This window comes from Pithys albifrons, chromosome 7 (assembly GCF_047495875.1).
Source record: "Pithys albifrons albifrons isolate INPA30051 chromosome 7, PitAlb_v1, whole genome shotgun sequence".
NCBI classification, from domain to species: domain Eukaryota; kingdom Metazoa; phylum Chordata; class Aves; order Passeriformes; family Thamnophilidae; genus Pithys; species Pithys albifrons.
In genome coordinates this window covers 53,053,611-53,078,391 of record NC_092464.1, presented here as the reverse complement: position 1 = coordinate 53,078,391, position 24,781 = coordinate 53,053,611, and the positions used below count along the sequence as shown (strand labels likewise).

The following is a 24,781-nucleotide window of genomic DNA, read 5'->3' as shown; positions in this document are numbered from 1 at the left end:
TGATCCTTGTGGGTCCCTTCCAACTCAGAATAGTCTGTGATTCTGTGATTGTTGTAGTTACATTCTTGATTGGTCATCTGATGGGACAGATGGAAGAACCACTCTGGCTGTCGATGGCAAGGCCAAGCAACCAGGCTGTTTGTCAGGCAGGTCAGTTCTCTGCTCTCACACAAAGCAGTGATGACCAAAACCACAGCTGTGCCTCCCTCAGTGACAGCCCTCACTTAGGTCAGCTCATGGCTATCAACAACCCCCTGCAGCGCTCCAGGCTGGGCACAGAGTGGCTGCAGAGCAGCCAGGCAGAAAGGGACCTGGGGGGACTGAGGGACAGGAAGCTCAACAGGAGCCACCAGTGTGCCCAGGTGGCCAAGAAGGCCAATGGGATCCTGGCCTAGATCCAAACTAGCATGGCCAGCAGGCCCAGGGCAGTGACCCTTCCCCTGGACTCTGCCTTGGGGAGGCCACACCTTGAGTGTTGTGTTCAGTTCTGGGCCCCTCAGTTCAGAAAGGATATTGAGGTGCTGGAGCGAGTCCAGAGAAGACCAACGAGGCTGGAAAAGGGACTGGAGCACAAGTGCTGTGGGGAGAGGCTGAGGGAGCTGGGGGTGTTTAGCCTGGAGAAGAGGAGGCTCAGAGGTGACCTCGGCACTGTCTAGAACTCCCTGAAGGGAAGTTCTGGCCAGGTGGGGGTTGGTCTCTTCTCCCAGGCACTCAGCAATAGGACAAGAGGGCACGGGCTCAAGATCTGTCAGGGGAAATTGAAGTTGGAGAGCAGAAAAAAATTCTTTGCAGAGAGAGTGCTCAGTCATTGGAATGGGCTGCCTAGAGAGGGGGTGGATTCCCCGTCTCTGGGGGTTTTTAAAGTGAGATTGGCCGTGTCACTGAGTGCCATGATCTGGTAAAGGGACTGGAGTTGGACCAAGGGTTGGACTTGATGATCTTGGAGGTCTTTTTCAACCCAATCCATTCTATGATTCTATCACAAAACTGCAGCTTTAAAAACCACAGGTATTTCACACTTGATGCCAGGCCACTGCAGGTGCAATCACACAAGCAAATGTGGCAGAGCAGAAGGCAGGCCCAGAGAGAAGGAACTGCAATGCCCCAAGCCAAAAATCACACTGCAGCAAAAACAAGACAGGACCATTTTTGCAAGAACTACTATGTGAATAAAAACCAGATGCCCTTTCCATTTTAATTCTGAATCGCCCTTTACTTAGGTAAAAATGCTTTGTCTGTCTTAGCAGCTGTTAAAAAGGAACAGAGGACCTTTGTATTTAGCTTTACACCTGCAGCTTCAGATCTAAAAACTGTGCCTTCAATTCTCCTTTTTTTTTTAAATTAGATTTTGCAATACGGTATAATAAAGTTCCCATCTCCCCTGGAGACACAGATTCCCCAGAACTCAATGGCACTGAACATGCCACTCAGCAGCTTTGTGCCTCATACCTGAGCTTGGCTGGGAAGGCTCTGCCTCAGAGTCACTCCCTCCTCCCGTGGGAACTCTCTCCACCCGGTTGTTCACCACGGCATCGTCATCAGCCCTCTCTGTGGCGATGGTTCGCTGGATGTTTTGGTACCTGGACACAACCAGAGAAAAGAGCAACATACTTTAGTTAACAGAGGAGCCTTCTGGTGCTTTCTGCCTTGAACCAACACTGTTTCTGGGGGATTCCAGTGCTTCTATCTCTGTTTCTGGAGGATTCCAGTGCTTCTATCCCCAACACACCACAGAGCAAGAGCACGCCTGACTCTTCTTCAGCTGCTGCAGCTGCTCACACTTAGGCCAACCATCACTCTGCCAATGTGGCATTTTGCAGGGACCAACCAACAGCTACAGACACTGCAAAGCCAGGAGTACCCAGAGGTTAAATTTAAACAGCTGCTTAGGATACAGGTTGCTACCACTAGAGTTCCCTTTAAAACATCTGGACCCTGAAACAGCAGGTGGACCGTGGTTCTTTCTCTTCTTCAGCCTTAGGGAAGTACAACCAAGAAAGTAAGGATCAATCCTGACATGCTGAGCACCCTTCAGTCTCTCTTATTAAATTGTTGGAAGCACATGCTCAACCCTAAAAAGGCAAAGGCTGCTGAGAGTGTTCACAAAATATTTATTACGATGCTGCATGGACAGCAAGTGTGAACACTTCCCTCTTGGTAGGCAGTACAGAATCATAGAATCACAGAGGCAGTTGGGTTAGAAGATCATCAAGTCCAATGCTTAATCCAACCCCACTGTGATCACCAGATCATGGCACTCAGTGCCATGTCCAGTCTCACCCTAAAAATCTCCAGGGTTGGAGAATCCACCACCTCTCTGGGCAGGCCATTCCAATGCCTGACCACTCTCTCTGTAAAGAATTTCTTTCTAATATCCAACCTAAACCTCCCCTGTCAGAGCTTAAGCCTAGGAATGTAACCTAGTAGGTGTTGTGACCTCAGAGAACTACAATCCAATTGATATTTCTGCCACAAAAAGGTAGAATGGGTTGTAACATGTGAGCTGAGTCACCAGTGTGAAGATGAAAGTGCTGAGTCTATTTTTGGGAATCAGTGGGATTGGGCATTGGTGCTGACCAGCTCTAAAACAAGGAACTACAGTAGAGGATAAGCAAAGAACTGGGAGGAGGATGACAAAGAAAATTCTCAATAAAAACCTGTTAATGTCTTTAAAAAGTATAATGTCACTTCCACTATAGTCATGGAACTAGTTTCTGTATTATTTGTTGTCAGTGGGACTGATCATGATCTTAGGGATAAGCCCTATCCTAAATACTTCACCAGATCCAGAACAAATAGCCTGGAGTGCTTTGAATTCACACAATGGAAAGCAAATCCTCATTAACTTGTTCACTCACACTGACAGATGAGTGGATATGTTTTCTTTGCTTCTACTGGCAAGCTATGAGTTTGTCTTACACATACATTATAAATATATTTTTAATTCTTCCTTCTGGATAGGATTGCCACATGTACATTTAATCTGATCCATCACTGTTTCTCTTTCATTTTTTCTGACTTACACTCTCTTTTCTTTCCTCAGCTCGAGTTCTGACTTCCAGATTTTACTCCCTTTCTCTCTCTTTATTTGTTAAATTAGAAGTTATTCATAAATTAGTTCCTCAAAATGACACAGGATCATTAAAGACAAGCAGCTGGGACTTGGCTTTTTGATACCTCAACAGGCATCACCTCCAGTAGCTCATTGCAACCCGATCTAGGCAGAAGGGCAGGAGATAATTAAGAAAAATCATTAAAGTTTCAATAGATTTATGCCAAACTTTCACAGTACTGTGTATCTGTCCCCCTACAGCACTCAAAGTCATCAAAGCTGCATTTAGTGTATATTTTGATAGTTTAAGAAAGCATTCACTTTGCACGGAAATTCTGATAGCAGGATTTGCAACACCATGAATTTACTGCAGTTTTAAACCCCCTGTTTCAGACCTACATTTTACAGTTCTATTCACTTGACTGCAGGCAACTGAGTGAACTTTCCATTCCAGTACTGGAGGAGTTTTACAACACCCACGTGCAAGAGAAAGCTAAAAAGAAATCCCACAAAAAGCCTCAAAGTTCATATAATCAAGGGAATATAAGCACATACATAGAAAAACTTTGTACCTTCAATTTAATTAGATGGGAGAAAATCCCTACTGGCAACCCTCAAAGAGTAACACTATGCCAGTAAAAGGCTCTGCATTTCTTCTGGGTCTCAATACTATAAAACCACCTTATATAAATACCAGAAAATGCCAAAGTAATTGGACAAAACACTGGAAGTGCAAAAGTTATGGGAATACCTCTGGAAATTTCAGTATCCTTTCAAAGTGGTTTGTCAGAGAAATGGAGGTAAAGAAATACCATGCTGTGGTTGATTTAACTGTTACAGTTGTAATTTCTTACATGACTTATTTTCTTTCAAACAAGTGCACAGACAAATCTGGATATACAAACGCTGCTTGTATCTCCTCAGACAACAAGGGTTATGTGCTTTGCCAACAAGGCAGGGGGTGCTGCAGAAAACAAGCAAGAGCCCATAAAATAAAAAGTATGGCTGTCTCTGCGGTGTTTGCCCAACACCTGGATCCCAGTTTTGAATTCCCCATATCCTCAAGTGGCCAGGCCAGCTAAAGGGAAGTTTGGAGCAAAGAAGCAAAGCAGGACAAGGCTTAATCCCAGCTATGGGGGTTTTTTTTCCAACTGAATTTCCAAAGCTTTGTGGGTTTGGCTGGGCTGGAAATACCAAGCTTCCTTGTAATATTTTGGGTTTTCCATTCCTTTCCACAAATGAAACCAGGAAGCCAAAAAAGAAGTAAATTGATTTAAAAAGAAAAGCCACCAAGTTTTTTTTTCAACCTGCTGAGTGATTTTGAGTCCAAGTTTTGTTTGAGGTTAGAGCAAAAGTTCAGGCTGCTGCTAATTCTATCAGCAAAGTCTGTGTTTGCTGTGCCTCACCTAAAATGATTCTTAGGTGAGGTGCAGAAGAACATTTCAAAGTTTGAAATACAACAAAACAATATCCCTAAAATGAGTGCTTAAGACAAAGCCCAATCCTTCACAGTGTTGATAAAAACAGTTATGGAAAGTGGCTTTCTTCACAACCTTGAAACGTGGAGACACAAAATATCTGAAAAATCAGATTTAGGACAACAATAATTTAAGAAAATAAAACAGTCAGGTTGAAATTACAGAAATGACTTGCCACTGAATCAATGCCCAGAGTGTGAATCCCATTTATTAGAATCTTAGGAAACGTCCCAAACTTGGTAAAGATGGGAGACCTTCAGCCTCTCAAATCAGTAAGAGCTCCTTGGCAGAGAATCACCAGCTTTTTCCCTTAGTCCCAAGAAGTCATGACAGTTCATGTTTAATGAATTGCAAAGTGCTCAGTCTCCAATGGGACCTGGGTAAGCAGAGGTGCCACTGCTGGAAACCCTTCCTGCTCCTCCCTTTGTAACTGGATATATGAATGCTAAAAATAGAGAGAGCCAAAGAATATCAGTCTCATTAATGTCAATTCCCAACACAAACCAGTGGTAACCAAGTCACAACCCAGACAGCCTTAATGAAAACATGGCATAATATGAAAGAAGGAGGTCACACAGACAATGCCCATCCTTCAGTTCCTGCTGTCGTAGCTGGTTTAATGATTAACCTGCATTAACTAACAGAATGGAAAATCACTCTCACAGGCATTTGTTCCTTTCGTGGTTGTGCTGCACTCATGAGTGCAACCTCAAAAAAAAAGAAAAGTAAAAAAATCTGAGACACGTCCACAATTTTCCTGCTTTCTGTGGCAGATAACTTGTTTAAGTGGCAGCCAAATAGTCTGAGCTCTGAGATGCCTCAAATCCCTCTTAAAGACTAAAGCTAAATGGCAAAGTCATGTAAATCCCTTGAAAGAATCTATACTAAAAATCCACTTTCTTTAGAGTTTGGGGACTTTTTTATATTAACATGGTAGCCTGAGACTCAGTGAGCAAAGCTCCACTGGCAACAAATACTGAGCAGGTTCTCCCACTTCTGCAAGACACGATTTATAAAAAGCTAATCAAAATGACAAGGATTGTTTCTTTAGGAGTGTGTTGATGGTGTTAACTTAAGTTGCAAAACAACCACAGGAAGGCTGGTTTGCTCCCCATCAGTTGTGTCTCTCAGGGCCCAATTCTCCCAGCCTGCCCCACTCAGGGCACAGCAGCTCCCAAACCACTCCAAGTACCCTGAAAGGGGCACATTAAAATTCTGCATCCCTTCTCCTCAGTTGAAGATCATTCTCTTAGCACAGAAAAAAAGGACCAAGAAACTGTTGTGGCATTTTGCATGCTGCAATTAAAATCTAAGTTTAGTTTTGCTTGTCCTTTTTCTAGAAATGGCATCTCTACAGTAAGCAAGGAATAAAAATACACAAAACCTTTTCTGAAGTAAAAAAGGAACATTTTGGACCAATTGAGTCAGTGAGGGGCAGTGAGGGGGCAGTGAGGGGGCAGTGAGGGGCAGTGAGGGGGCAGTGAGGGGGCAGTGTGGGGGCAGTGTGGGGGCAGTGTGGTCAGTGAGGGGGCAGTGAGGGGCAGTTTGGGGCAGTGTGTGGCAGTGAGGGGGCAGTGAGGGGGCAGTGAGGGGGCAGTGAGGGGGCAGTGAGGGGGCAATGAGGGGGCAGTGGGGGGGCAGTGTGGGGCAGTGAGGGGGCAGTGAGGGGGCAGTGAGGGCAGTGTGGGGCAGTGTGGGGCAGTGAGGGGGCAGGTGGGGGGCAGGTGTGGGGCAGTGAGGGGGCAGTGTCGGGGCAGTGAGGGGGCAGTGAGGGGGCAGTGAGGGGGCAGTGAGCGGGCAGTGAGGGGGCAGTGAGGGGGCAGCGAGGGGGCAGCGAGGGGGAGTGTGGGAGAGTGTGGGAGAGTGATGGGGCTGTGAGGGGGCTGTGAGGGCAGTGTGGGGGAATGAGGGGGCAGTGAGGGGGCAGTGTGGGAGAGTGATGGGGAGTGATGGGGCTGTGAGGGCAGTGTGGGGCAGTGTGGGGCACTGCGGGCAGTGTGGGGCAGTGAGGGGGCAGTGAGCGGGCAGTGAGGGGGCAGTGAGGGGGCAGTGAGGGGGAGTGAGGGGGCAGCGAGGGGGCAGCGAGGGAGCAGCGAGGGGGCAGCGTGGGGGCAGCGTGGGGGCAGCGTGGGGGCAGCGTGGGGGAGTGTGGGAGAGTGATGGGGAGTGATGGGGCTGTGAGGGGGCTGTGAGGGGGCTGTGAGGGGGCTGTGAGGGCAGTGTGGGGCAGTGTGGGCAGTGTGGGGCAGTGAGGGACAGTGAGGGGGCAGTGAGGGGGCAGTGAGGGGGCAGTGAGGGGGCAGTGAGGGGCACTGTCGTGTCGTGAGGGGCAGTGAGGGGCAGTTTGGGGCAGTGAGGGGGCAGTGAGGGGCACTGTCGTGTCCTGAGGGGCAATGAGGGGCAGTTTGGGGCAGTGCTCACCGGCGGTTGAGCTGCTCCATCTGCTGCACGGAGCCGGATCGGTGGATGCCGTCGGGCGTCGCCGCGGCTGTGGGGCGCTGCCACGTGGTGGTCCGGTTGACGTGGTCCACGTAGAAAACCCTCCCGTGGCTGTCTATCCGAGCCTCCCAGTCTGGGGGGGAAAGGAAGGGGTGATGGGGTCAGTGGGAAGCCTGGCAGGAACCCTGAGTGTGGTGGGAGGTGCACAGACACACACAGGTACACAGACATTATATACATATAAATTACATGCGTGCAGTATAGATCATGTGTATACATTCAAAGGTGCATATATACTATGTGCTTGTCTATATATACATATATGCAATATATGCATATACATAAACATTTCATACACAGCACACAGGTAGGCCATGGAGTTCACTACCACAGCCCATGAAAAACCAGTGGCAAAGTGGCTGCACTTTCAAAAGGGCTTGATAATTGTTCAATTAGTGATAATTGCTGGCTGGATTCACTGCAGGTCAGAGTAGCCACACAGAACTGACCCTTGGTAGAAAGAGATTACCCCTGGGCGAATATGGAAAATCCCATCTTTTACTTTTTCATTATGTTTCAGAACAAACACGTCTCATTTCTCTCCTTTTTATTAAGTGGCTTTGAAGGACACCACAGAGCAATTAAAGGCTTCCCCAAAAACTGATCACAAACTGGCTGGACACACCTTAGAAATCTCTCTAAACAGAGTATCATAAATCTTATGCTCTGATGAATGTAAACCAGATTGAGAGTTTCCAGCATAACATTGAGCCTTACATCATTATTGTTCCCTGACAATGTTTATGTTGCCCCATGATTGAAAACTAAAACCTATTTGGTATATGATGGCCGGTGGAAAATGGTAATGTCAATAAAAAAAAAGTGTTTGACACAGGAGAAATTCCGGACTGACTCAGCTAGCAAAGCCACATATCAAAGTGGTTGGAATGTATGGAGAAGTGGAATAAATTAGGCCTGCTAGTCTCATGACCCATCAGCTGACTATATATCTACGTAAATACATGCACATAACTTCTATACAAATTTATATCCAACCCTCACTCACATTCACACACATATGCACATATGGTGATTACCTTCGAGGGCAAACACTTCCTCATATTCCCATATTCTTACTATGATACCATCTTCCCTGATGAGTTCACTCCTCCTGTTTCTTTATGATCACATTCAGGATCAGCTGGATTTCATAGTTTATGTATTTTATCTGCCACTCTCTAAGAGCAGGACTGAAGCTGCACCTCTTCCTGCTCTCTCTGGAAACCTACCCTTCCTGACCAGTTCCCATTCCCTGATGGCTGGCTCTGGCTAAACCCACTTCCCAAACTTTGTCCCAGAAAAGTGTAGGCTGTCTGAAATCCATGGCTGGCTGCCCCTGAGAGGCGAATCCCATAAACCTTAAAAGATGGGAATCCTTGGAGACATTTTCTGTAAGACTCCAAGACAACAAGAGCCATATGCACATGCATTATTTCTTTCAAAGCTGACTGCAAGTACCACAGTCCTTAAAGATGCAAAACCTACAGTCACATCACAGGTATACATGCAGTGTCTCTCACTGTGAACATCACTACATAATTTAAGGAGAGGACTCTCTCTTACTCCACCAGGTAAAGTTTCCCAAGGATGTTGTAGCTGTTTCAAGAACAAGATCACAGCTTTGTGAAAACCATGTCTAAAACATAAGACAGTGAAAAAAAGCACATCAAGTACAACATATGCACATTGAAGTCAGTCAGACAGACACACAGGGCAGGTGGAAGGCCAGAGCCTTGCTGGGCACTCTGGCACTGGCAGCAGCTGTACCACTGTGGGAAGGGAATGGTCCCTCTGGAGCATTATCTACAATACCCTCAAGGAAATAACCTTGGCCAGATCAAAGGTGAGATGATGTACCTCAGCATCACGAAGATCTTCATTTTCCTTGCTGTTGTCTGGCAAAGGTTAAATCCTAGTCCTCCCCCCACACTACTGTTGTGCCTTGTAACAAGCTGAGAATAATAAAGACTGATGGATAATTAGACACTTGTAGGCAATGCTGTGGATCCACACCCTAGACAGCCTACAGAAGACACCAACTGGTCATATTGGTCTGAAGCCTCCTGATGGACACTTAGCAAGAATAACTACCCAAGTGCTCAGTGAAACAAGGTTTTATAACCTGGCCCTGTGCACCACCAGCTCTAGAGGCCATCTCACAGCATCTTTCTAATTAAATACAGCTTTAAGTTCCTAAGCTTCTATGCATAATGCTAGGAAACCCATGAGTGTAGAAACTTGCCCAGGGCTTGGAGGTCACAGTGAAAATATCGGGTCAGGATCATGCAGGCTGGATTATGACTTCAGGAAGGCTGTCTCTGCTGGAGGTATCAGACATACAGCAGGAGGATGTACAGACATGAACTACACCCACCAGTGAGTGCTGCTTTATTCTCAGACACACCTGAAGCCGTGGGCTGACACTGGCACGCTAGAACATTAGGGACTGTGTCTCATGCTCTTTCCAACAGCATTTCTAATGAGCTGAATAACTCTTCTTTTGGTGACCCAGGAAGGCTGTCAGAGGGCAGCAGGCACAACCTCTGCCTCACACAGATGGCAGGTGTACTTTCTGCCTTCCCATAAGACAGCCTGTAGGTCACACAAATCACTGAAGCTGCCTGCATACAGTACCAGATTTGTGGACAGATGGGTGGATACCTGCACAGTGAGACAAACAGGCTGACAGGTGAACTAACAACACTCTGCTGCTGAGCTGTGCTCCAATCCCTCCGTGCTACTTCAGGGGCATAGGTGATCCAGGAAGCAGCCAGATTTCTCGGGGTCCTTTTTTAAGTTTTTAGGTAAAATAAGACTGTGATTACTACAAAGTGACCGCCATGTAACCTTCACAGTAAGAGTGTGCTAGAGCACAGGCTGGGGATGCAACAGAACTGGTTTTGTTCTCCAGTGATCTCCCTCCACCAGCTAAGTCAGCTTTGATGCTGCTCTGATTTATACCAGAAGATGCAACTTCTTCTGGCAGCACCATCAGGGCAAAGTAAATACACTGTCTTTCCCTTTCCAAGCTCAGCCACACCTTTGGCCAAGAGCAGCTCTGAACTGGACACATGTATTTTTCTTGGCTAGTGTTCTGTAGGGTTTCCATCAGCACCAGTAGAGACAGGCTTAATAAGGGGTGACTATTAATGAGGCCATAAAAACTCTGCAAATCTTCTGTTAATCTCATATCGACCTTAACATTCAGACCAGTCATTATGAAATTCCTACATAAATCATGGCTCTCTTCTACTGTAGTTTCCTAAATGAAATTATTTGAAATTAAATTTCCTCCCTGAGACCAGCTGGTGTGGGGTTATGATGATATCAAGCTATTGAGAAAAATCTTCAAAAGAGAAAGAAGACTATCCAGAAGATTCTCCATGACCTAAATAAAGCCAGTCAATGCTGAACTTGCAGCAAGTTATCTTCACCCCTAGTTATAGATTGCATGTGAAAATTAAGCCAGGCTTGAGCATGTAACTCAGGGTTCAATTATAAAGTTTCCTCCTTTCACATGACTGAAGAATTATTGATCTAGGATTAAGAGGCATTAGATACCCTGAGACAGGGACACTGAATTCTAGAAGATGACAAATTTCTATATTAGGCTATAGTTTTCATTTTGAAATTACCATAAAATTTAATGGAGAGATTTTAGAAACTGGTTTTCTAAGTGATATTATTCAACTTTTTTTTTTTGCACAACATTAACTTAGAAGAGTCTATTCCTATTAAGATCAATATATTTAACTCCACAGTTTCAGCCTTTATTGAAAAAAGGAGGTTATATGCCAATGGTAAAACAAAATCCTACAAAGGGATATTACTTCTGTACTCATCATCCCACACTGCATTTCATGTCCTAACACCTGGTTGTAAAAGCACTTGTGAAAACCAACGGTAGAAATAACTTGCCTTTTGAGGATAATTATAATAAAGGGGAAAAACGTATTAAATTGATGATAGAAGAACATGGAATAGATTTATAGTCTATTTTGTTTGCCTGAGCTGCTGTCAGTGTCCTACCATTAAGTCACACAATGGGAATGTGCCCCATTCACAAAGTGCTGCGGGAAGAGTGGGAGGAAGAGAAGTATTTGCTGGTTCCAGAGGTAACCCTTCCCATTCCATCACTCACTGGCAAGCCACAGTGGCACTCAGTGAGGCTTCACCAGGCTAAAGGCATTTGAGTCACTCATGCACTGTGCACTGACGCCAGCATCGGGCTATTTTCGGCTCGGGGAGTACTGACAGCAGGGTTGGCACAGGATGAATTGTTTGTCAAGGGCACCACAGGCCAAGTGAGTGCTCGGGCTTTGAGGAAAGAGAGCACTCTGTTCATGCCCCCGGTTGGTTTTGTGAGGCACGGCACATTTCAGGCTGTTCAATCTCCAGCCCAAGGGGATCGCAGCATGTTCAGGGCACAGAGTGCGCTCTGCTGGGCACTGAGCGCCAGTGCAAAGAGCAGGGTGATCCTCCGGGAATACACAACAGGAAGGCTACAGGGACAAGAAGAAACACCTCCAGCAGTCGCTGCCATGGTAAAAATCTCGTATTAGAATCATAGAATAGAATCACAGAACCGATTGGGTTGGAAAAGACCTCAGAGATCATCAAGTCCAACCCTTGGTCCAACTCCAGTCCCTTTACCAGATCATGGCACTCAGTGCCACGCCCAATCTCAGGTTAAAAACCTCCAGGGATGGGGAATCCACCCCTTCTCTGGGCAGCCCATTCCAATGCCTGAGCACTCTCTCTGGAAAGAAGTTTTTTCTGATCTCCAACTTCAATTTCCCCTGGCAGAGCTTGAGCCCGTGCCCCCTTGTCCTATTACTGGGCTACTAATCAATCAGTCTACTTAAGACCCTCTCATTTTCATTCAGTGCAAGTTTAGACTTCACTACAGTCCATAATGAACATAAAATTCACTGAGTACCAAAGACAGGACAACGAGACCACTCTGCACGAACTGCCTTTTCCCAACTTGTGCTAGTTCAGATTTGGACCTGTCAGTCCCAGGAGCATCCTGCATGTGCAAGGGTTCCTGCTGGACCTGCTTGCAGATCTGACAGACCACAGGGACTGCCATCCCAAACCATCTCTGAAATCAGTTATGGGAAACCTGGAGGTAAACATCACAGAAAAGTCAGAGTACTTTGCTGATACACCACCCAGAGAGCTCTGTAGTAGGGCTTTCAGAAAGTCTGACAGACACCCAGCCATTTGAGCCTAAACACTCTGAGGGGACACGGGGAAATATTATCACTTTCATGTCATCGTAGCTAAGGAGGAAGACGGACCAAGGCAGAGGGAGGTTATGGAGCTTGACCAAAATAACAGGACAACACTTGAAGGCAGGATCAAATAAGGGAGACAAAAGGGTGTATTGCTTGGGTTCTGAGGACTGTATGTACGGAACAGAGGGGGTTTTTCAGAAAGACATACTGACCTCTGTACTGTTTGAGTTAGCAGGAAAAGCTGAATAAATGCAATAAGATAAAAAAAACTAAAGCTTACTTGGCGGAAGAGGCTCATCGATAGTTGGGTAGTGATGATGGTCAGGCCTCAGAGAAGGAAGCTGGCTGACTGGCTGAGAATTATGGAGTAAAGGACAATCACCTACGGACAAGATATTCAAGACATTGACAGTCATTCACTGTTTTCACAATGTGGTTCAAAAAAAGTGCTACTGTAAAATGAGATTATTCTAAAAACAGGTTAACCTGGTCTATTATCATCTGTGGGCACTCCTATTTCCAGGCACTATTTTAATAACAACTCATATTGTAAAGAAGTATTAAAATAATGCAGTCGAGTCTCTAAGTCAATGCTAAACTATAATGGGCCAGATTCTGGACTCATAGACACACAAGTGTAAGCGAGAGAAGAATCAGGCTTGATCTCTGAGAAACACTGTTCGTGTACAACCAAACTCAAGCTTCTGCAGAAATGGGCAGGAACATGCAAAATCCTGACTCCAGCTTTGAAATTATCCCACCAGTGGAATGCAAAGCTAAAAGCTGCCTTGGATCTTTCTCTGCTTTTCCAAAAGATCAGTGGCTGCCCAAGTGTCCCAGAATGGCAGGATTTTGCAGTCCCTGCAAAGCAGAAGATCATCCCCTTTCAAAATTCAGAGTCCATCTTGGGTGGAAAGAGAGAGTGAGGAAAGGACCAGAAACAGGCAGGAGACAGGTGGTAGAAGAGAAGGACAAAAGATAGCGAGATACAGTCAGGATCTGAGATAAGGAAGGAAGACCTGAGACAGAGAAGAGGGAAAGCAGAAGAAGAAGAAGGAAAAGAGTCACACATTAGACAGAGCAGAGGAAGTTATTAAATACTAACATCGCATATATGACCATATATAGAATCATAGAATGAATAGTTTGGGTTGGAAGGGACCCTGAAGACCATCTAAAGTTCCAACCCTGCTGCCATATCTAAATATGAAACAAATGAAACCTAAGAAAAATGTCCAAACTGACGTTCTGTTGAAAGGAACAAGTTACTTAAGATCCAGTCAATGTTTATAGAATCCTTGAAGAAACTAAGAAGTTACAGCAGGGATGAAAAAGCATTCCTTATCTTAGACTTAACTGTGAGAATAAGGAACCTGCTTGCTAAACTTCACAGGTTTCAGAATAAAGATTCCTTCTTGTCTGTCCTGAAAATCTTAGAAACCAGGACTATTTATCCTACTAATGGGCACATTTTCATATTGTGTGGTAACAGTTTTTCACTACAACCTCCAGCTCCAGGTACGCTTGTTAATACAGATACAATCTGTACTGCATAAATATAATATTTACATGCATCAGAAAGATGCAACTTAGGAAAAAAAATATTTAGCTGAACGGTTCTGGGATGCTGGAAATGCAAAGCCAAACTCACTGTGTGCCAGCTGCTTTAGCTGCCTTTAATGTCAGAATATTAACAGCTGAAAAATGAACCTTTTGTAAAAGCCCCCAAACACAGAGCTATCAAATGTAAAAAAAAAAACCATTCACCAAAAAATATAAAACACGGGGGGTTTTTGTCTTTAAACAACCAACAGCTAGAAGGCAGGAGCCAATTTTATACAATCTGTCACACCATCCAGAAGTGAGAAAAATGGCTTGGACAAAAATCCTGCCTCCTCTGGGTGCTGTGATGGTGCCGTCTGGCCTGGTGCATGGGCGGGTATCACAGATGTACCTGCTGCGTGCTCGGAACAGATGGCAGAGTTATGTAAGCCTCTCACTCAGTGCTAAAGTCCACCTCTACAGAGCCTGAAAAACTGTGCTGCTACTACAGGTGATGCAGCACCGACTGCCAGATCATCCCTCTAGGTTTCTTTACTTACCTCACCACAATTGGCTCGCCCCTAGTCAAGATAGTTACGCCAAGCCACGGGAACATGGGAGTGGTATCGGTCACCTGGAGCGCGTGGAGGTGACCACATCTACTGTATTGTAACAGCTGTCAGGTCATGAACCAACGTGCACATCTACTGGAGCACCCCCCCGTGGCACCAGGAGAGCGCTGAGAGAGGGGCCGCCCTCAGCTAACCAAGGCACAGCCACTGGGGACGCTGCAGTGCCCTTTACACAGGCTTGGTGTTGTACTGAATCCATATGCAGGAGGCCCCCTCGCCCGCCACACCCCCTGTCAAAAGCACACACAGCCCAGAATAACCACCAGATCTGTAAGGATGGTCTCACACACACATGTGCTCGTGCCCTCTTAGGTATACTTCCATACATAAGCAAAGACTCTCACCTGCAAGGAAGGAAACTGGGTTTCTATGCCTGTATGTGTGTGAAAATGTAATTCTTTGGGCTAGACTCTGCTCTACAGACTGAGTAATTCCCTATCCCAGCTGTCTAAAAGTCTTAACACAGCTCAGCGTGTCAGGCCACCCTTACACCTTTTTCTGCAGGTCTGTGGCAGTGAAAGGTGGGAGTAAATAAATTGGGAACGGAGAAGGAAAATGAAGAAGGATGCATTAGTTGGGGTTTCCCAGTGATCCCCAAACAGGACATCCTTTTGCTGCCTTTTCAATTTGGTGTCACTCATAGAGGGAGATAGGTGTCTTAGAATTTGGGAGTGTAAAGATTACCCCTGGACCTTACTGCACACTCCTTGGGTGCAGCTGAGTCCTTTACTTCTTCAGCTGGGGAAAAAATGATACACTGGCTGAAGAAAAGATGAGTGATCAGTCCCCTCCTCTTTATGTAACTGCATACAACATAAAATGGGTTACCAAAGGGAGTGATTTAATCTCTTTGGAGGAACTGGAGAAAACAGTACCTCAAGTACAAAGACCAAAAAAGTACTTTTTAAAGTATATTCTATCTCTAGGGAAGGAAAAAGACATAAGAATTTTATTCAATAAGTTTCCTAAGTACTTAGAAAAAATATAAATCTCTCTTGAGTTGTCCTATGATCTGCAGCATCTGAGGTACATTTGTTTGATACTTGGGGAATTGGAACAAACAGGGCTCAAAAACTGTGTTCATAAGAGCTTATGACTATCCATGGCTAACAAACATGTACAGAAAGTGGCCCAGATCTGTATCAGCTTCAAATCAGCATCTCTTCCCTTTTACAAGCATAGGCTGGTCCTCTCACTACCAGAGACACCGCAGCACATCAGATATGTGAAATGGAACAATCCCAGGAAAAAAGGAATGAGTCGGTGGATGTGATAATGCTGATCTGCCATGTAACTACAGGAGCTAATCTTGATTTTATAATGATGCAGGTATATCTAAAGGAAACCATTTATACAGATCCCCACCTGATTTATTTGGTTTTGCTGGGATTTTTAAGGACAAGGCTCAATTATCCAGCCCTCCCTGATACCTGGCCCAGCTCACAGTCCCCGAATTTGTAAGAAATAAACCATGAGCTCTCTGAAACCTTGATTATCTGATGCCTTCTGCGACATCCAGATAATCAGGGTTGCTCAGCGCACCGATTCTCAGGATCTAACCTTCTCTTCTGCTGCTTGGACCTGCTATTGGGGTGTCTAGACCCTCTGTGGCTCTTTGTGCATTCCCACCATGAGCTACTAGTTCATCTGGCCACTGGGAGGAGCCATCCACTTGCTCCCTGTCCAGCTCGGGGCTCTGCACTGAATCTGGCACTGACTCAAAGGCACTGTTCTCCTCCTCATCATCATCCTGGGAGGAGAAGACGGTGCTCTCAGAAATCTTTGCGCTGTCGACGGAGGAGAAGCGTGTGTGGCTGGAGAAGCGATTGTTGCTGTCATAGCACGAGGTGCTGTAGCAAGAAGTGCTGTAGCAGGAGGTGCTGTAGCAAGAAGTGCTGTAGCAGGAGGGGCTGTAGCAGGAGGGGCTGTAGCAGGAGGTGTCACACGCCTCGCACTCGTTGTCACCGCTGGGCCTGGAGCTCGACTCGCTCTCGCTCCCTGTCCTGGGGGGCTCCCCATCCAACAGCCCACCACTGAAGTCAGAGAGCTGCTCCTCCAAGGCGCCGGGAGGCACCGTGCTCTGGCTGAAGTTCTCTTCAGCCTCATTTTCCAGAGGAGGCTCTGCCACCACGGTCTCGCTCTCGCTGCCCACCTCCTTATCCAGCACCTCCTTGACTGTGGACTCCTCCTCGTTGTCTCCGCCGTTGCCGCCATCCTGCTCCTCGTCCCCGTCGCTGCCCATCCGCGCCGAGGGCAGGCTGTGCAGCAGGTTGTGGATGCGGATGTAGTGCGTGCGGGGGGTCTCTGGTTCCCCGCAGGCCGAGGCTATGACTGTCTCCAGCTCAGACACAGGCAGGGAGCACGGCCTGTTTTTCCTCTTGGCTGTGGTCCTCAGCTGTAGCTTGTTGTCCTCCTCCTCCTGGGCTGAAGCCCCTTCTTCTTCTTCCTGACTCTTCTCTAGGTCCTTGCCAGCATGCACATCTGCACTCACCTCATCAATATCTAATGCTTCTATGCTGGTCAGGACTCCACCATCTCCCTGAACACCAGAATTGACTTTGCTATTTTCCCTAACTTCAGTCTCGGGAGGAGACTGCTCCACGAGGTCCGTAGCGCTCAAAGAAGGCAGCACTTCTCCTGGGATGGATTCCAAGGGCTCAGGAACTGGCACCGCATCAACCTCCCCATCTCCTGCTAGCTCTTCATTTAAGCCGTTCTGGTTGGCTTCCCCAGGTGGTTTGACAGCCCCTGGGCTATCGACACTGTTCACACTGTATCCATTTAGCTGTTCTGGAGCTGTACTTTCTGAGGTCACTGTGTTGATGCATGGAGGCTCACCGAGGCTTTCCTCTGGGGGGTTGTTCACAGGGCTTTCCTGGAGGTCAGCTGGCTCAGGATCTGCACTAATGGAGACCTCTTCATCATCTGCACGAGACAGGAAAAGAAATTATTTTTGCCTTTAACAAGGAGTGTTGACTGAACCACAGGTTGTTGTTGGGGGGGCACAAGCATCCACAGCTATCTGAGAAAATTAAAAGTATAAATTACTGTGTGAAATGAATGGGCAACCAAACACCTATCAAGGAGTGCTTTTTTTTTTTCCTAGGCAATCTTTCTACAGTGGATTTAATCACAGGCTTACTCATGGTGGTAATCTGTATGCAGCACCCTGTCTCCTTGCAGCATAACCTGAAGGCAACACCTTCTTGAAACTCCTCTTTGAGCCAAACTGGCACTGGAGGCAATATCATGGGAATGACAAGGAAGCCTTCCCTGAGATTTTAATGACTTTCTTCTTTTCATGCTGAAACTGGCAAAACTCCCCAACAAGAATGTAAAAAACTGTTTTTCACACCCCTGAAAGGTGAAAACTTTCCCCAAAATATCCTCTGATGTGACCCTCATCTGCACCACCTCCTTCCAGACACCAAACAACCTGAGCTATTTCACACCATTCTAACAGTCAAAAGATGGAAATCAGGGTTTTCCAGTAAAGGAGAAGGTGATGATTTGCAGCCACTAATGCCACTAAGCTGCTGTTGACTTGACAAGGTGTGACAGAGGGGGCAGAGTCCCTGAGAAATGTCATTGAGACAGTGACATGAAAACCAAGGTTCAGCCTTACACCACCAGGACAGTTACTTCCAAATAACTACAAACCAAACCAAACAGGAGGGAAAGAGGTTTTATTTTTACTTTTTCACTAAAAGCAATCAAACTGAAAGTTTCTAATCAGTACTACTACATTCTCCACTACATTTTACTTATGAAGTGCTCAAATGATGACTTCACAAATAACAGCCCATATACCACTTCTCTAGGGCAGGTGATAGAGACGCAGGTAAGGCTTTAGTTTTTCACCCAATGTGGTAAAGTATTTGAAGTAGCCAAGAAGAGGGGAATATGAGCCATCAGCAGCTCTAAGCTAAGGGCAAACAGGGAAGAAATTGTGACTCACAATGCGTCCTGTGACGGGGGACTTTATGCCCTTCCCTTTGCTCATGACTGTACCTAAAGTCCCAGAGGATCCAGGAATGAATTCAGATTTCTGAAGAGAAAGAATGCAATGCAATGCAAAAAAAAAAAAAAAAAGAAAGAGATGGGTTAAGAGTGAGAATTACCTGGATGGATGGAAGAAGTTATCTCAAATCGGAACTGCAGCTGGCCACTGACATGATCTGTAGGGAGCCTGCGACCCAGAGTGTAGCTTACAACCCTGTCCCTGAAAGAAAACAAACACTGTCACAATAGACTATCACCTACCCAGTGTCTACTGCGCATAGATCAATCTGCTGTGTCCTACAAAAACACATCATCAAACACATAAAGGCTATTCATCCCAGCCATGAGGGCGTGTGGACTTGCATAGGAGAGAACGAATGGCAGAGAAGGAGAGGACAATGTCTTCAATTACAATGGAACAGCTGAGCCAAGTGAGTAAGACAGGCTGCTGGGGTACACAAGCACATATGCATAAATACAGAGAGAATGGTGGGAATGAAACTTCTGCAGCATGGATATGAAAATACCAACATGGGAAGCAAACAACTCCCACTTCAGCTACTGTAACAAGACTTCACTTCCCTGCAGACCTGACCATATCTACCCTTTTGTAGAGCCTCATGTTTCTGTATTTTTTTCCCTTCACCATGTGCATAAAATTCAGTTTTCCTGTTCGTGGTTACAAAACCCTGTGCAGGCCAGTCCCCGCTTACCACCTTCTCTCCTCAACCTGGCTGAGTGACTGCTCTCAGACTCCTTCCACCCCTCTTACCTCTATGAAGCTGAAATATCAGGAGAACACCTTCCTGACAAGGTTGATCAATGACTCCATTCTGTTCTTGTGCAGGTCCCTCCCTTTGCCACACTTCATCCACCCCTCAGAACAGAATGAAACTACAGAAAAGATTAACTTCCCAGCTGCCCACAATGAGGCTGAATCAATCTTTGCAAAGCATTTGGTGAGTGTAACGGGTTCACTAAATAGTAATATTTATACATCTTTTGAAGAAACAAGAATTTGCTTCCAGTTGGGCCAAATGTATTTGCTTGGATAGTTCCACATGCAGCAGAAACTCATATAAATGAGAGGGTCTCAAGGTTTGTGTGTGACCTCTCTGAGCTTGTGTGCATACTTTTCACTGAGCTTGACTGAGATTTAATGCCAATAGGGTATTAAAACTAAGCCAGACCTAGTGCAGGTTGGAGGCACTGCTGTTGGCAAAGGACATCCTTAGAGAGACAGTGTTTACAACAGGCAAGTCAAATAGGAAGTTATAACCAGAAGATGATGAGAAATCTTCTCCTACAGAGGAAAGCCAAGGATACCAGTTACAGGGTTCTACCTTCCCCAAGCTGTTCTTTTCCATCTGGTTTCTAAAAAGCTACTCTGTCTTCTTCCCTACTTGAGAAACAGGGAGGTGGCTTGGTCCCTTCTGGTAGATTCAGCTGTCAGCATCACAGCCAGTTTCTGAACCAGCTGTTTAAAAACACTTCCAACAAGCTCATCCTCCTGCTGTTCTGCTGAATTGAGACACAATTTTCAGAAATGCCTTCTTGGAAACCGCATTGTTTACGCTTTCCTCAGGAGATGACTCTTTTTCTCCTTTGCTCTTCAAGGTCTGAACATCACAGGCTCAGAGCCAACTTTTTGGCTTTGTCTGAATACCATCCATCTTCCCCAAATTGGTTTGTGTTATTTTGGCAGCATACACTTTCCCAGGACTTTCATGCAACGGGGAAGCAGAGCAGGGTTGTGAGCTCAAGGTTGTTCCTTGGCAGCAGGGTAGGGTCAGAAAGCTTTAGCTACAACATGCCACATGTATTTTTCTATAATATTTCCACCTTCCAGAAATTAAAGGGAGGAGAACCAGATCTGGCATGATTTTAGTCCCCAGGTAATTCCCTGAAACATGAAAACAGCCTGCTGATAACATTAAAAGAATATTCAAATCAAAAATATTGCACGCTCCAGATTCGCAGCCATGATACACAAAAAAATGTCTTCTTTCCTAAATGCCAGCTCTCATTTTTTAAAATGCCATGCCGAGGGTAACAGAGGGAATTCTTTGGCCCACAGTCCTATAAATTCCAATTAAGACCAGCACGATTTATCAGACAAACCGTCAGTTTAATAACTTCCCAATAATATCCTCATATCACAATAATGATTTATCACCAGGGACTTCAAACCAGCAACACACTCATCAAACAATGCAGAGCAGCACAAGCAGGAGAATTTACCCTATGGCGTGTCTTTCCAGGAGGCGCTGGACCGGCATGGAGAGCTTTCCCAGGAAACGTTTGATGATGGGGCGGCTCTTGGCAAACTTGTCTTTAACTTCTATTTCCAGGACATCCGTGGGCAGGGAGACAAAGCTGAATTGCTGCAACAAAGGAAGAGACACAGCACATTTGAGCTGGTGGCTGGGCCACAGCAACACACAGCACCTGGGCTGTGAGGAACACCTTGAGAGGGAGAAGGGAAGATGGAGTGAGGTGAAGGATACACGACTGCAGTTTGCAGATACACTGCTTTGAAATCTCTCCTTTTCTGGTTCATCTCTGCCCCAGCTCAAAAAGGAGAAGCTCTGAAAATGCTGTTTGTCTGGATCAGTCTCCTAACCTGGTTCACACCACAGAGAGGTAAAGCAGAAGGTAAGTCATGGCACGGGCTGCTGTCACAGAGGATACCGGGAAATAGGAAAGGCACCACCTGAAACTGCTCCTGCCACTGAGGGCACTGAAACACCTGATCTGCTTACAAGAACATCTATGTTTGTTTGTAAATAACAATTCAATAAGCCTTTAGAGACTGTGCACATGCAAAACTGGGGCAGGAACAAGGAGAGTACAAGGAAGTCACTGTCTATAACTATCTGAACGGAAGTTCTAGCCAGGTGGGGGTTGGTCTCTTCTCCCAGGCACTCAGCAATAGGACAAGGGGCATGGGCTCAAGCTCTGCCAGGGGAAATTGAAGTTGGAGATGAGAAAAAACTTCTTTCCAGAGAGAGTGCTCAGGCATTGGAATGGGCTGCCCAGAGAGGGGGTGGATTCCCCATCCCTGGAGGTTTTTAACCTGAGATTGGGCGTGGCACTGAGTGCCATGATCTGGTAAAGGGACTGGAGTTGGACCGAGGGTTGGACTTGATGATCTCAGAGGTCTTTTCCAACCCAATCGATTCTATGATTCTGTGATTGAAGTCCATGCATGCAGCTTCCAAGCATGGGAGCATTAGGGCACCTGGAGATGTCAGAATCTCCCCATAAGGAAAGAAAAGCTTAAATTTAGAAACAATAGTGAAAAGCAAATCTATTGGATAACTTGGCCTTGTTTTCTCCTGGACTGGCTAAGTTCAGCTGGTGCCACAGGTCACAATAATTTTCCCAAACATCTGCTATTGCTAGAACATCATCAATCAAAAAGCTCATCTGTGCTGTGGTGCACAGTAGTAGGAGAACTGTCAAAGTGCTGTTCACCCAACTGAGAGGTCAGTATTGAACTGGGAGACAACTCTTGCAGGAAGGGAATATTGAGATGGATGAAAGGATTTTCCTACTTTCCCACTGTCAAAACCAATCTTCATAACAGAATCATGCTCTGGGTTATCAAGGCCTGCAGTTAAGCCCTAAATTGCTTGCTCTGTTGAATCATGATCCAATTCAGAAATGCTCAGTTCAAGCACCTTCAAGTGAAACCAACATGAGTGAGATACTCTGTTACTCAGGCCCTGCTAAAACACAACCAGAGAAATACAGTTAAAATAAGAGCTAAAGTGTTATTTTCTTCCTGTTTTCTTCTACATCTTTGCAATGGATTACCAAAGAAGATAAACACACCCAAGGGGAGAACATTAATTTCCCAGGTAAACTGAAAGTTGCCTTAAAAAGTAAGTTGTATTACCATTACTGTTTCACCTGCTCAAACCTTTGCGTAACTGCCACTTCATGACACTTAAAAGGAAAGCAGAAGGAGGGAATTAACATTTAAGTGAGTAAGGTTATTGTAACATACAACAATGTGCCATTTAATGCCTTCTCCATCATTGTGCTGTTGACTACTATACTGCAAAAAAGTCTCTGTGGGGCAGAGCATGAACACACACAGAGCTAAAACTGAACTGTCCTACAGTGAAACGTTAATGATCTGAATGTCATTAGTGCCATTAACATATTGTCTTGTGGTGCAACTCTGAAGCAAATCAGAATCTGCAGGGATATTTATTTTCATAACATCAGGTAGGACTAAGCCTGACAGCTCCTTCCTTGCACAATACACACATGGACATTTCCAGACACCTGAGCACAGAGTATGGAGCAAGGTGGGCTGGAATCAGCCAGGAATGCCCCTTTGCCCTTTGCTGTGCCTCAGAGACACACAAACACCAGGAGTTTGCACACAAATTGTACAATCCAGCTGTGTTCTGATTTCATCATCACCTGCCAACATGCTGCATTTTGGGGTGCATGAGACTGCCCTGAGACCAGCCCCTGGTCCGTGCTCATAGTTCCCAAATGTTTCTTCCAGGAGAATGTTCTGCTGCATTAAACCAGCAGCATTTGGGAAGCACAAGGCTTTAAGAGCACGAGTGTCCTGTGGCAGAGCTCAAAGGCTTTGCCATTTGGAGACAACTGCAGTCTGAGATCAAAAGTGAACTCACTGAAATGGGCTTGGACACAGCCTGCAAACCAGTGCTAATTTTACATAATTCAGTTTTCCACTATCTAAGCACTTGCTGTTGCTCTCATCTAGTTTCATTCTTAGTGGGCAAGATTTTCCTAAGGCAATCTCTGGCTGCAGATGCCTCAGGGTCACACCATCCATGCGGAAAAGCCCAAAGGAATTCTTGTTTGCAGAACAAATGGACCTCTGGCCCTCTGAAAAAATGCATCCCAGAGAAACTTCTGGGTCTGGGAACTCAAAGACTTACAGATACATGTTCAAACATCACCCATCACTTTAGAAAACATGTTGTTTCTCATGACATGTAAAGATGGGAATGTCTTCTTTGGACCCCCCTAAAACCCCAAACAAACAAAAAGTCACTGATTATAAGCTCTGCCGTGCCCTTGGGTTCATACGTAGGGATGTTGTGATTAATAATTCATCCCATAGAGGGGTGAAAAAAGGAGGTTATAAGATCACAACAGAGGAAAACAAGACCTCTCTTCAGGAGGAGGAAAGTTTGATGTTGCTTTTTACACACGCTCTGAAAGGACACCACTGATAACCAAAAATGGTACATTTTAAGACCAAGTCTGTGGACATATTTTAATGTTACTATTAAAATTTTTATTTTAAGTCTTCTGTTATTTGGAACTTTTCTTATTATTACAAACCTTAATGTTGTAATAAAATGTTGTAACTCAATGATACAGAGTCAAGTCAGAAGTTCAGCATTCACATTAAAATGTTACACTTCTTTTTCATAGAATCACAGAATCAGAGAATCGACTGGGTTGGAAAAGACCTCTGAGATCATCAAGTCCAACCCTTGGTCCAACTCCAGTCCCTTTACCAGATCATGGCACTCAGTGCCACGGCCAATCTCAGGTTAAAAACCTCCAGGGATGGGGAATCCACCCTCTCTCTGGGCAGCCCATTCCAATGCCTGAGCACTCTCTCTGCAAACAATTTTTTTCTGCTCTCCAACTTCAATTTCCCCTGGCAGAGCTTGAGCCCATCGTGCCCCCTTGTCCTATTGCTGAGTGCCTGGGAGAAGAGACCAACCCCGACCTGGCCAGAACTTCCCTTCAGGCAGTTCCAGACAGTGCTGAGGTCACCTCTGAGCCTCCTCTTCTCCAGGCTAAACACCCCCAGCTCCCTCAGCCTCTCCCCATAGCACTTGTGCTCCAGTCCCTTCTCCAGCCTCGTTGCTCTTCTCTGGACCCGCTCCAGTCCCTCAATATCTTTCCTGAACTTTGAGACAGATTATTGTAGATGACCCACTGAATCACTAAGAACAAGTCTGTATGTCTATTATTTTCCCGGTGTCTTCTTCAGTTCGTTTCTTTTTAGGGTGTTAGGGTATCCCTCTGGAATGAGGGTGACTAGGAGGGAACAGACTTGTCTAGATGCAAAGCCAATCCATCTCTCTACTTTTCTCACTTCTTCAGCCATTTGTCAGTGCCTGTCCCACTTGTTACAGTGGCAAGAGATTCAATAATTACTGTGTTCCTACACATTTAATGCAAAGATAGGAGAGAGACCTCCTTTTAATGCCTCGCTAAGAGAAAAGCTGGAGCATTGCAGCTCATCTTGTTAGACACTGGAGGAGATATCTGTACCAGCTACAGACTTAAAATGCCCCAGTCAAAGGGAAAACTTTAGTTGGAATT

General features: G+C 45.6%; 1 protein-coding gene across 7 annotated transcripts in view; it reads right to left on the bottom strand.

Annotated features, from left to right (window-relative positions):
* Positions 1 to 24,781, bottom strand: part of HECW1 (HECT, C2 and WW domain containing E3 ubiquitin protein ligase 1) — a 252,145-nt gene that overhangs the window by 57,267 nt on the left and 170,097 nt on the right. For 6 of the 7 annotated variants that reach the window (XM_071559590.1, XM_071559593.1, XM_071559587.1 and 3 more), the window contains 6 exons: positions 20,687 to 20,829; positions 18,565 to 18,665; positions 16,004 to 17,368; positions 12,550 to 12,651; positions 6,952 to 7,102; positions 1,450 to 1,580 (listed from right to left, as the gene is read on the bottom strand). In XM_071559590.1, the coding sequence (XP_071415691.1) occupies positions 1,450 to 1,580; positions 6,952 to 7,102; positions 12,550 to 12,651; positions 16,004 to 17,368; positions 18,565 to 18,665; positions 20,687 to 20,829 (1,993 nt within the window). The remainder of the gene's footprint in view (positions 1 to 1,449; positions 1,581 to 6,951; positions 7,103 to 12,549; positions 12,652 to 16,003; positions 17,369 to 18,564; positions 18,666 to 20,686; positions 20,830 to 24,781) is intronic. The other variant, XM_071559595.1, reaches the window with a different exon arrangement.